The sequence below is a fragment of the Phoca vitulina genome, unplaced genomic scaffold (genome assembly GCF_004348235.1).
Source record: "Phoca vitulina isolate PV1807 unplaced genomic scaffold, GSC_HSeal_1.0 scaffold27, whole genome shotgun sequence".
Taxonomy (NCBI): Eukaryota; Metazoa; Chordata; class Mammalia; order Carnivora; family Phocidae; genus Phoca; species Phoca vitulina.
In genome coordinates, this window is record NW_022589730.1 from 16,966,471 (window position 1) to 16,979,967 (window position 13,497).

At 42.7% G+C, this 13,497-nt stretch overlaps 1 protein-coding gene across 12 annotated transcripts in view; it reads right to left on the reverse strand.

Annotated features, from left to right (window-relative positions):
* The window catches only part of NEDD4L (NEDD4 like E3 ubiquitin protein ligase), a 330,492-nt gene that overhangs the window by 35,702 nt on the left and 281,293 nt on the right, over positions 1 to 13,497 (reverse strand). For all 12 annotated transcript variants that reach the window (XM_032422607.1, XM_032422609.1, XM_032422616.1 and 9 more), the window contains 3 exons: positions 8,740 to 8,817; positions 7,245 to 7,299; positions 2,970 to 3,028 (listed from right to left, as the gene is read on the reverse strand). In XM_032422607.1, coding sequence (XP_032278498.1) covers positions 2,970 to 3,028; positions 7,245 to 7,299; positions 8,740 to 8,817 — 192 coding nt within the window. The remainder of the gene's footprint in view (positions 1 to 2,969; positions 3,029 to 7,244; positions 7,300 to 8,739; positions 8,818 to 13,497) is intronic.

Below are 13,497 nucleotides of genomic sequence, written 5' to 3' on the forward strand. Positions count from 1 at the left end.
CGAGAGAGAGATGGAAAACTGGAAAACTAAGAGATTGGGAAGACAGAAGGTAAAGGTGAATCACATACCCAGGAGGAATTACTGGTACAGATAACCAGGAAGAATGGCAAAGATACAGTATGTGAGAAGTAACTGCCAAGAATCTTCCAGAATGGAGGGAAGACAGGGTCTTCATACTGAAGAATTACAATGAGTCCAAAGCAGAATCAATATAAAGAAATCCACGCTTAGGTTCCTGAGAGTAAAATTATACAACACCAAAGTCACAGAGAAAATTCAAAACTGCCAGAGAAAAGAAAGATTTACCCATCAGAAAAATGCCAATCAACAACAAGCTTCTCAACAGTTGTGGAGGCCAGAAGACAAGAAAGAAGATCTCCAAAGTATTAGGAAAATAACTGTTAGCCAAGGCTTCTAAAGCTGAACTGTCATTTAACAGAGAGGTCAGATAAGCCTTCTCTCTCAGACTAAGAGCTTCCCACTCTCAGACAGTGCTGCTCTAGGGGGTATCACCACCCCTGGGAGGGTGCGTCCAAACACAGATTGCTGGGCCCACCCCCAACATCACTGATTTTCAGTAGGCCTGGCTTGGGACTCCCAAATTTTTTCTAACAAGTTTCCAGACGATTCTGATGCTGCCGATCTGTAGACTCTGAGAATCCGGAACCATACTTCATTCAGAAGATAACCTGGAAACAGCAGGTGTAAGAAGCGATGGTGGGCAAAGAAATCTGCCTACATATAAGGGAAGGAAGTAAGCCGTGCTGTTGAGAACAAAGATAAAATACCAATGGCTGTTTGGAAAGTTTTAAAATGTTGCTGAACAATGGAAAGTAAGAGTTCCGGAAGAATGGCATGAGAGGTCCCTCAAGTCCCATCTTGCTCAGGAGGAGAGAGCAATTAATTTTGTCATGAAGTACGTTGGTTAAAAATGTTAACGTAAGCACTGAAAGCACAGAAATAGAAAATACAACTTCCAAGCAAATATAGAAAATGAAAGAAAATAAAGGGCACTTTATCAATCTAATAGAAGGTAGGAAAAGAGAAAAAATACAGCTAACTGAGAGGGAGAAAAGACATTACCAGGCAGGTACTAAGGAAGAGAAAGTGAATGTAACTGACTGATAAAGCCATGCTTGCCATCAGAGAGTCTGACACTACTGTCTTGGGTAGACAGAACAGCCAGGAAAAAAAAGCAGTGATGGAAATGAGTAATTTGAACACCATATGCTTGATTTAATGGACATATAAAGAACTCTATACCCAACAAAGACAGAATACACATTCTTTTCAAACACAAAAGGAACATTTATAAAAAATGGCCAAGCTGCCAAGGAAGTTTCAAATATCTGGTAATCAATATTCCATAGATAATATTCTCTGACCACAAAGCAGTAAAATTAGAAAATTAGTAAGAAATGGATAGGCAAAAACCCTTCCATACTCTTAGAAACGAAAAGCACGTTCTAAATAACTTGTAAGTCAAGGAGAGAAAGAAATCATGGAAATTACCAAATATTCAGAACTGAATGACAACAAAAGCCAGCTATCTACATTAAGTGGGTAATTACCTAAATACACATACTCTTCCTGAAAGAAGTATCCCTACTACTAAGGAAAGAGTAAATAAGGCTCTTTTGTTAGTATATATATAAAAAAAAAAAGATCTTTCTTTGGGTCAAATTTACTTGGATTTATGATGCCGAACAATTTTCAATAGCAGTAAGAACTAACAGTGTTTGAGTGAAGGTAGATGATCGATAAGTGATAGAGATTATTTCAAAAGGCTTCAGAATTATGTCAAAAGTCCTCTGTCACTTGAAAACAGCCTTGATTCCTGAATACGTTTCCCATGATGTAGAAGAGAAAAAACAGGACTCTAACGCCTTATCGTGACTGTGAATATATCAAAAGGAAACCATGGTAGTAAGGCAGGTGTTGAAGTCACATAAAAAGCAGCTGTTTTAACTGAGGTATGATTGGGCACTTTGCATTACACAGTAGCAAAGCAGCTGAACAAAGCCAATAAACAAATCCAACAAATTAACTAAGGGGATGTCAAGTATCAAGGTAGGTTTGCATGGTATTACCTTTTAAGTTTTCAAACAGACTTACCTTTGTAATTCAAAACCTAATTTGAACGGAATCAGATTAAAGCTACAAAAGCAGTATTATAAAAATACCTAATGGCCTCTTAGCTCAGCATTCAATATGCTTTATTTCCTTTTGCTCCTCCGGTTTTTAGCAGTTTGCAATGCTTTGCTGATGCCATACATTTCCTGTAATTCCAAATTAGCTCCCCGCACTCATATAAACACTGACCAGAGATGCTGGTACATTCCCTGCCGATGACTGTGACCCATGCGGTATTCGGGACCAAGTCCTTATGAACACAGCGTGTGGCAGTATTTTAAGAGGGTGCTCTACCTAGCTTCCTTTTGCACCTGGTGTATACGTGGGGACTGCGAGGAAGTTAGTGGGTCAACAGAGACAAAAGTTCTTAACTCTGCCAGCTCCAGAGGTTGGCTACAACCTCCCCCAACTTTTCCAGACGTTCCACGCTGGAAGAGAGTCAGAATACAGCTTAAATTTGTTAGCATGCATTTACCACTCTTGGCCAAAAGAAATGACAAAATGCTACAGATATAGGGCTTGGCTTGGTATAAAAAGGAAGAGAGGACATTTTGATTGTTATACCTTTAATCCACCTTTTTACAAAGGAGAAAAGAAAATGTTTAGTTTCTTACCATTAGCAAAGCACTTTCTTTTCCTTTATAGCAAAAGCCCTTCAAAAAGGCAAATGCAGTTGTATCCCACCCGGGAACACCAGTGAGGAGGAGATGGGGGCAATTCTAAACTAGCCAACCACACCAGGCCCCTGGCACCGGGTAAGCAGTAATACTCAAGAAATACATGTTTAGATGCAAGCCAAATATTACACTGAAGAGTTAAAACTTGAGAATACTGACCGGACCAGTAATAGCTGGATTCTGCAGCCTTGGGTCTTCCCACTGAGTAATTTTGCTATCTGAAAATTAATGTTTAAAAAAAAAAAAATCAGCATATTAGTTCAAATCTATTCTGTGTCAAAAATGTTTTAAAAAGAATTATTTCTAGATTTTTTTCAAAAGCTGTCCCCCAAAATAAATAACTTAGTATTGCAGGGTTAGAAGAGCACCCTATTCTATATGCCAGCCCCCTCTGCCCATACTGTTTAGTTAAAAACACTCCATCAAAAATGCACGACTAAAGCCAAACCATCTATTCACACTGTTTTTGGCAAGAAAATCTGCCAAAATTTCAATTATAAACCCCTGTTCTTTCAAGGATTTATAATTTGATCTTGATTTTTCTTTAACTGAAAAAAGGCATAACAAGTCTTAGTCCCTAAAAAGTTTAACACACACACACGATTTTTCTCATTTCAAATACTTTTTTCTTTGCTTATGGCATTGAAAAACTGTTTTCAACTAAGAATCCTACACTGGACAAATGAATAATCCATTACACGTGTCACTCATATGCATGCAAAAATCAGAGCTGCTAAGGAGTCCCAAAAAATGAGCATTAGATAGAGCAAAGAGCACAGATTTAAAGGTTTCCCTTTTGGTCAAGTTGGCGAGAAGTGTGTTCTTTCTTCTAAATGTGTCCGTGCCGGCAAGACTGCTCCATGCCGCCTACACAATTATTCCAGTGGTGTAGGTGGTAAGGTGCCACGGGGACCCTGAATCACGTGGGTTTTCTGACTGTGCACAGGGATTACTGTGTGTGTGGGAGGCAGGGATGGACTTGCGTGAAAGGGTATGGGGAGGGCAGACTGGGGGAGAATGGGTTCTCTCTGGAGTTTTAGGGAATCTAAGTTGTTAAAAAAAAAAAAAGGAAATTAAGAATATTGATTCTGCTTATTTCCTATGTACTTTGTAAATAGATTGATAAGAATAACCATTAAATTTGGGTTTAATGACCGTACCAGGAATTTTTCCAAATCTGGTATATAGAATTATTTTAATGAAAGCAGAGGTCAAGTTTTAAAATGCTGAAGCACATGATTCTGGACTCATGTTGGCAGGAAATGTACGTGAGATGTTTCGATGGTTTTAGAGAACTCTGATGGAAGCAAAAGGCATTTTGGGCCCCTTACCTCATGCATAAGAAATCTGGAAAGTAAAGTTGCCATTGTGATGGAGAATAAAAGAAAACCAAATAAAGAGTACAGCTGAGTGATAGCTCCCCGGAGTACAGTCCTATCACCTGGGTACCATCAAAGCAGAAGTAAATTAATGACTACCTACACATGGCGTCTCCCACATAGTCTGTCTAGTTCCACCCTTGACATGTGCACCCACATTTCCCATGGCGACCTCAAATCCAACTCTACCAAAACCAAACCCATAATCTTCCAGGAACAAAACCCGTTCCTGTGTTCCTGTACTCCCAAATGCCAGCATCATAGGCATTCACTGTTCAATCCCAGCACTGGCTCCATCCCTATCCTCCCAGCCATTCTCCTCTGGCGCTCGCCATTCTGTTCCCCGTCTCGCTGAGAAAGCTGCTTTCGGGAGGGCGCAGAGCTTCCATAGACTGTGCCCTCTCTTTCCCTGGCCTCGGGTTCGCTCATCCCAGTTCAAGCCTTCCTTTGCAGTTCTGCCGCAAGGATCTTTCTAAAGAACAAATCTGACCAGTCAGGACCCTCCAGAAAAACCTTCAGGACCTCCCTCCTGCCTGCAGAAGGGACTCGAGTTCCCACCCCTGGCGGACCCCCTCTGACCTATGTGCAGGACTCCTCTGTGCCCTGGCCACTTGCAGCCCCACCACAGGTCTCGGACTGTGGCCCAGGCCACACACCTTCATACATCTGTATGTTTTCTCCCTCCTGGGGTTGCTCTCCTCGGGCTTTCCTGCATAAATCTGACTCATCACTTGGGATCCATCCGAAAAGTAATCTGTTCCTAAGGTCCTTTTGCAGCCAGCCCCCAGCCCTAGCGCCTGGCCACATAGCGAGCAAGTGTGGTCCTCACCTGTTCTGCTTCTTCAAAGCTGGTTCGTTCCTCTATCCAACACTGCAAATACCTCCTGGGGCTCCCAAGTCTCTATGTGGTTACAATGCAGATCGGTTTTACAGCTAAGTATTGTCAATATAGGATATGAATGTGTAGTGGCCATTTACTCACTTTTTCCAGAACTTCTGAATCTAAACTTGTCTTTTGTCCTCATTGTATTTGAAATAATAATGGGACAAGAATGAAGGAGAAGAATGAGAACTCAAGTTAATTTAGCTACTATTAACAGGTTTGGTAAGACTGCTGGCAAGAAAGACGAAAGTAGGATTTTACAGCCTCACTGGAATTTTATTTTCTCTTCTAGCTTTGATCTGAGACACCTGTGGCCACTGACTCATAGTTGAGGGGCATACCTGGTCTTTAAGAAGAACCACATGACCCCTAAGAGAGGTAGCGATTCAGTTCAAGATCTTCCCTTAACGTTTTACTCCAGGCTCGAGACAGGAGCTATTTAATCAATGTCAATACCTCATCTCTTCTGAAATGACGTCTTTAAGCTGTCTGTTCTGGCAAGAGGAGTGGGAAGGGAGTGAGCTGAGTGCTTGGAGGGACTGGTGGCTTGAATAAGGAACAGCCCATTTAGCAAAACTAACCTCTCCTGCCTCCCAACAAACAGAAACAGGGGAAGCCTGGGGCGGGCATCGTTGCTGCTTCTCCAAGACGAGTTCTCTCCACTTTCCAACCAAGGACATGACCTTCCTCACACCTTCACCACTGACCCTCCATGAATTAACATCAAGTCACCGTTTATCAAGCATCTACTCTATATTATACTAGGTGTACGCACACCACGAGAAAAATAATCTATGATCTTTATTATTTCTAACGTACACTGGGATGGACTTTATTGGCAATAGAGTTTTTCTTGTTTTGGGGCCCTTGCATTAAGAACATTCATGAAATTCTTTTCAGGCTGACCTGAACATCAGATCACCAGCCAGAACATGGCCACAATGCTGTGTGAAATATTCTGTGTGTAGCAGAACAAGGTTGTGTTACTGGTTAAGACCTTGTTTTAAGAAAAAGATCTTTATTATTCATACCTACCTTTGAAAACTGAAATTGTAAAGCATAAAAACTAAAAGAGGAATGGTTTTTTGTTCTTGGTGGGAAAAAGAGGTGTGCCCCCTTCCCTTCTTTTAATAAATTATGCTATAAGTAGAATTACAAATAGCATATCAGAGAAAAAAGTGGGGGTACACACATTTTATAGCATTTATGGTAGCAATTTTAGGCTCACTGTAAAATTCTGGACAGCAGGCAAACCCTCAGTAGTTTTACTGGTCAAAGACAAAACTAAACCTATGTACCGTGAATTACCAAATTTTAACCAAAGCGTAGCCCATTCCCCACAATTGGCTCATCAGCGGACTTTTGATTAAAGAGAATATAAGGCTGGAGAAACCTGGGGCAGACTTGCTAATCTTTAGGAACCAAATGAAAACAAAAGATCAAAACACTACCAATTGCACACACTTCTAAATAGAACTGCAAACTTCTTTTAAATATACATTTTTCAGAAGTTCTAAGGGATATACAAATATGTTCCCATGGAGAACATGTTGCCTTAAAAAAAAACACCTAGCTAAAAGCAATACCTTTATCAGTTTAACTTTTAGTTGAAATGAGAAACCACACATTTATTCATAAGGTGCTGGAGCAACTATAATACTGTAATTTCAAGATACGAACTACATACAGATTAGTGTGCTGGGTGCAAAGAAACATGCTATGAATAGAAAATAAGTCAGAACGGGCTTCTTGCCATAAGACCCTTGATGGCCAGTGTTTAACATGCTGCTTCAAGCACTGCTCACACATAGATTTTGGACTCAATTATAACTTCTAACCTTATTTTCTATTACTACAGTGTATTTATTAAAAGTGCAGATATCAAGGGGTTATTGACCCAAAAAATTTTTTTAATGAAGGGAAAAAAAAAGTTAATAAGTCACAAGATCAAATCGGATAAAAGCTTGGTGGGCTCCTTTCAAGCAAACTTGGGATGAATGTACAGTACCGTACGAGGGCACTGATTCTCTGGCCTCATTCTCTCCACATAACACCTGGCTGCCTGGACAAAGAGTAAAATGACAAACCTTTCACTATAATATTCGAATGATTCCCTGTCCCCCCCATCCCTTTACCTGCAATGCCTGTGTGTCTATAAAAGAGCTTACTTACTATGGTCAATATAAAACGTTCGGCCATCCAAGTGAATTCTTTCTTCCCAACCAGGCTGGTATTAGAAGAAAGAGAGAGAGAGAATATAAACATTAGCTAACAGTTCCAAAAAAAATTAAAAATAAAAATAAAAATCAATGGCTAAACACTCTAAGGACACTTTCTGACTCTTTTAGGGTACATTGTTACATTAAGAACAGGCCACAAACATTTCAAGTTGATGACAACATCTAGCAACACACTGTATCACATGTTCGCCAGCCTTAGGAGCCTTCACTCACGGTGTGATGAACAGGAAGCAGGGCTTGCTATTTCAAAAGCTTCAAAGGGCAACTCCAGCATTCCATGGAATAGTTGAGTTTAGGACTGAATAGCTCATTTAATTAAATATTTACCAAGTACTGAAGGGAGGAGGGAGGTTAATTTAAAAATGTCAGAGACAGATGCTTTGGTCCTGCCACCACGTGGCTGAATGACCTAAAGCTGAGATTCTCTGGTGTGGGCTCTCACTCTTTGGACTCAGGGAATAGATGGATATGGGTATTTTTTTCCAACGTAAAGCTGGTATGCCCTCATTATATGAACGGTGCCTACTTGCTATCTGAAACTCAGGAATCCAACCCATGAGGACAGCCCGTGATCTTTCACGTCTAATCTCGGTCTCTGGCACTCTCTGGGCTCTTTCCATCTCAACCCAGGAACCAAACAGTTCTGGAGGGGGAGGGATATTTGTGTAAAACCTGATGAATGAAGACTGAACCCTAACCTTCCTAGATTCAAGTTGTGCCATCACATACCACGCACCAGGCAACAGACAGGTTCTTGCGCTTGGAAAATCCCCTTGGAAGAGCTCCCAGCACCCTTCCATTCTACAGGAGTCTTGAGTCTCCCTACCTTCCTGCCCTTGTAAGGCTTTTTGATTTGGGGGGAGGCGGCTGAGAAGGATGTATGGTGAAAGTTTCATTCAAAATCTAATATGGAGTAAATAGAGCTCAACTCCCCAAAGAGAATAAACCGATGAAAAATTATGTTTTATAAACAGTCCTCAACAAGGGAGAAAAACTTAAAATATCTGCAGGCTAATGACTTACAGAAACCACCTGTGATCACTTCGGCCTTTTTCTCCCACTGTTTTTAATATTTCTGTTCCAGTGACTGAATTAGCCATATGGATGGAACCCAGTGGTTGCAAAGTTACAAAATAAATGCGTGCTGCCTAATCTACCACATGTAGAGAATGCCTCTTACATCCTAGTTACAAGGTCTACTTTCTCCTAGCCGCTAACAACTCAGAAACCTCTTTCACAAGTATGGGGCATCAGCTGTATGTGCTATTAGAATTCAGCCATGCACCTAATTCTGTGAAGAGATTACAGACCAGTGGGACCCAAAACAGCCTGGAGAAAGAGAAGGCCCACAGGGTCTCTCCCTCCACACGGGGCAGATGAATGGATAAACATTTTCAGACTTGTCCCTGCATCTGCAGTGTACTCACAGGGAGAGGGCCGAGGTCATTGGGGTTTAAAGATGCCTTTGACCGCATATGCACTGGAAATTTCAGGCGTGGATCTTCCTGCAAGAAAACGTAGAAGGCAGAGGACATTAAGAGTGACTCTGTGCGTGACGTCATTGGCTCCTCCCCTTCCGGAGCAGCGCCCAAGCCACACGCCGGCCTGCGCGGGGGAGGAGAGGACCTCTCTTTGTGCAGGAAGGCTGGCCGACCAGCTCTCAAGCAAGATTTTACTCTTCTCCTTGCCCTTGGTGAAGGCAGAACAGCTTTAAATAACAGGTGAAGCATTTTCCGCCAAGACGTCTAGCAGGTGAAGAGGAAGAGAGTCCCAGCAGGGAAGTTACTATGGAAACCAGAATGGAGGGTGCTGGAGAAGATGAGGCTCTGTTTTGCAGAGGGGTAGGGAGGATGGTTCGTAAGTCTCTCTTGGCTACTGAGCTGTGGGTGAGGGCAGCCAGCCATTCCATCGGGCCTGAGCTTCCTGCTGTGCCCTTCCACCCCTTGATCTACAGCAGAGGATGTGAATCTGATCTGAGGGTCAAGTCCTGTCCTGGCCAGAGTTCGGTGGCCTTGTACTAGAGAACTTTACTGAGATTCCTGATCAAGTTCTGCAAATGAGATTCTCATTTATGTCTCAGTACTTAAAAGTTCGCCAAGGACTTCTCTTAAGGGATATGGCTCACAAGATACTACAAAGAACCAACAAAAGGAAATACGTGCTCTGGCATCTTGGGTCATGCTTTACAATTGACAATTGACAAAGAACAGGCAGATGTCTCATCTTGCAACGGCCCCGTTAGGAGGCTGCGCACACGATCTCTGCTTCTTTAGATGAGGACACTGAGCTGCCGAGACCACGAGAACTTGCCCGAGAGCTCTCACCCAGAGTCTGGGAGCACCCGGGAGCGGCCTCTCACGTACACAGACCCAACGAAAATGCAATGGAACTTAGAGAATTCACATTTTAAACTCAAAAGATTAGGAAACAAATGATAAAACTCAGAATAGCACATTGTCAACCAAATAAGCCTAAGATTTAAAAAAAAAAAACCTAAAAAAAAACCAAACCCCTTTATTTCAATTACATGAAAGACTTTGTTGCTGTCAAATCACTAAAAGGTTTTCTGCCTCACCATTTTCCCAAGGCAACAAGAAAATGAAATAATTGGTATAAACCTTGGAAAATAATAAAACTCACTTTGTGACAGCTAATGGGTATGAAAATGCTCTCAAACTGATTACAGTGATGGTTGCAACATGTTTATTTAATGGTCTAAAAACCACTCACTCGTATATTTTAAACAGGTGAACTGTAGGACATGTGAGTTATACTCCAAGAAAGCTGTTAAAAAAATTTCCCAAGTCAACAGCATAAGCTGTTAGCATCACTGGATTATAACAAAATGACAGATCTTTGAACTGGCAATGTCTACAAAAAAAACCCTCCAAAATAAAAAAATAAAACCAACCTTGGCTTTCTATTAACTAGAGCAAACTATTAACTGAAGAAATAAATCGTGTGAGCAGTTTATGATAGATATTGACCCTGAACCTTACTGATAATCCTTTTTGAAGGGTAATCAGAGGAATAAAATAGGTCCAGTATTCTGTCGTATACTGGAACACAGTGCAGTAAACGGACCCACTAAGATTTTGGATTTATAAAGTCCAAGAAGCTGATAATTGGGTAAATATTTGTGACAGGTTGATTGTGGACAGAGGAAAAACTTGCAGCACCCCACTGAGAGCTAGCTCTGAGCTGGACCCGGTGATGCCACAACCACAGGGCACCCCGGGTACCCCCCTCCCAGCCACTGACCATGCTAGCTTCCAGATGCTGCATGCAAGACCAGCCGTGCCTTGGAATCATACACACGGGCTACTGTGAAAGACAATCAGTAAAAAGCTGGTGATTTCAAGAACATACACACAAAAGCAGCAGCTGAAGTTACAGACAAGTGCCAGCATGTCGGGACGAGGAGCATGAAGTAGAAAACTCAATTTTACAGGTCTGCTAAAATGGCCTGGCATGGAACCCCGGAATTCGTAGAATGTGAGAGGGCTGGAGGCCCTTGGGGTCCTATTACTTTATTATCCCATCAGAAGTCAAAATAATGGCAGTCAACCGAGAGGGCACTACTGAGCCCACCCTCACAGTGAGTCCCCTGAACTATCAAGGTGGCAGGGACCCCCCCCCACCCACCCAAGCTGGTGGAGCAGGTGAAGGCAGCCCCACAAGACTCGTGACAACGTTCGGGATGACAATAAGCGGGAATACTAATGACGTCTCAAACGACAGAAATTAACATTAATATAAATGAACAAAATAGGCAAAACCCATGTGGGAGTTTCTCCCTGTCCTCAAGCACCACGAGCACATTCTTGCACCATTCCACAACTGCTTCCCTCAATACGGTTGGAAGAATTTTTGAACAGAAGGCAAAGATGAACATCTTAAAAAAAAAAAAAAAAAAGTTTCCTAGCAGAGTTTTAGAAATATATAAAATATGGGAATGCTGGCTGGTTCAGAGAAACAGCTGTGGTTTTTCCTTCCTGGAAGAAGTCAACAACCATGCCTCAGCTACAGTGAGTTTTATTAGAAAACTCATTGGGTAGAAAACAAACCTGCCACTTAATGAAGGTATATTCTTTCTTGCTACAAAAAGAAGCCAATGCTTTGTCCTGGAGAAGATAAAAATACACTCTTACATATACACTTCCGGCTGCTTCCTTAGCAGGAAGAATGGGCAACCGAAGGCCTCCTGTCATCTGCCCTCAGGCACGTGGAGGCCTCCAGCACGCATCCTTGGCCCTGCTGACCCAGGTGGGGACAGGCTGATGCTCCCTGGATGTGGTCTGACTTTATCCTGGATAGAGTGCTGGCACACTTCGTGCATTACTCGGGTGTGTGAAAGGCTGTGTTTTATAAATAGACTTCAAAGGGAATCGGCCCCTATCAGTGTATATAAGGGAATTGTCGGCCCGTATCTTTTCATGCTGCTAGCTAAATGTAGGAAGCAGGAGCACACACACTGACAGAGGCAGGATGAGTATTTTCATTATTCTCAACCTGTCCTACCAGTTTCTCTTCCTGTTTCCATTATAAAGCTCACATTCTAAGAATAGCTATGCTGTTCGCGTTAAAACACACACACACACACAGAGCGAACCCCCATACCAGCTCCAAACAGATTCTAAGCTGAAAATGGTCTTTACCCTTCCCTCCACCCTTTATCGAAATAAAGAGGCCCTTTAGAGCGTGCCTTCCATGGAGAGCATTCTGTAGAGGTCTCTGTCTAGAAGGGGTGACGTAGCTGTCCCAGCACATCTGAGCTGAGCGAGGAAGCGTAGTCACTGGTGGAATTTCCAGTTGTTACCTTAAGGGTTTTCAACAGCAGCAATAAATATTGGTTTAACACATTAAAATGTTAAATGAGTACACGAGTCAACAGCAAGGATCTGGGTGGAAAGGGGCAACTGGAAATTCAAACTGGGTTTCATTCAGCAATGATGCAGGCAATAAATAAAGCTGGTGCAGTTTAAAATAAAACCTGCCCAGCTGTAATTACACTGCACTTGTGGCCTGAACGACGGCGAAAAGGTTAGGAGACCTGACTGCTAAGCTGGTTCAAATGACTCCAATCACAGCTTATGCGGGCAAGCCGCAGTGGCTCCGTACGCTAATCCATCCCCTCCGAGAACAGTTACCCTATTTCTGGAGCTCCCATTTCTGGCTCAGGGCCGGAAAGCACAGCAGGACAGCCCCAGGTTCCACAGCCATGAGGAAAAAAAGACCTAAAGACCAATCTCTAGGACTGTCTTTTCCAAAGAGCTGCCTATCTTTCATTCTCAACTCGTCCACAATCCTGTAATACTATCTTCGGGCGAAAAGGCACGTCGAACAAAGCGACACGCTACCTGTGCCTTAGGAGTAGTGATGAGGTTGCTAAATGAAATGTCACCAGATCTCAGAGATGGATTCCCCTGGCAGGCTACCCCCTTACCTCTGAAGAGGAAGAACTTTTAGAGTGGTTCTCAATAAGGAGTGTTTAGGCTCTGTGGGGGCATTTTTGGTTATCCCTGTGGCAGGGGGAGATGGGGGAATGGTGGCTATTAGCCTTTGGTGGCAGGAGCCAAGGATGCCAGATGCCCTGCCAAGAAAGGCATGGTCCTACCCCAAATGCAGAGAATGTTCTCGTGGAGACATGCTGCCTCACGATCAACTGGATTTTAGAGATTTTAGAGAGTGAGCCCTTTAGGGACTCAGTGAACATACACCATGGGCAAAGTGTGAGCGGCAATCTAGGCCACTTTGGTCCAGGCCTCTTTCCTAACACAATACTACTGTTCTATCAACTGTACACACTTGGGGGTCTTCACTAGAAATGGGAATTTAAAGCACGTGTTCACTGGTAGCCTAAGATTGCATGGCTGGGCCAGCGACCATCACCCAAACTCAACCAGCTTTCACACACCGTCCATTCTAAGCAAGCAGTACACGTGACAGAAGGACAGAGTTAAGCTCTGTACCCGGAGAGTAGGCAGGGATACAAGGGACAGGAAGAAGAGCAAAACCCCCTGTAGCATCAGAAATAGAAACAAGAACACCAAGTTCGGTTTAATCATAGGTCTAGAGATCAACAGAAGAGAAATATAGCACTGACTTCTAAAAAAGAACTACAGGCTACATTAAATAAGACACCATGAATTCAGCTGAAGGAATGAAGGATGGACTGAGGCATA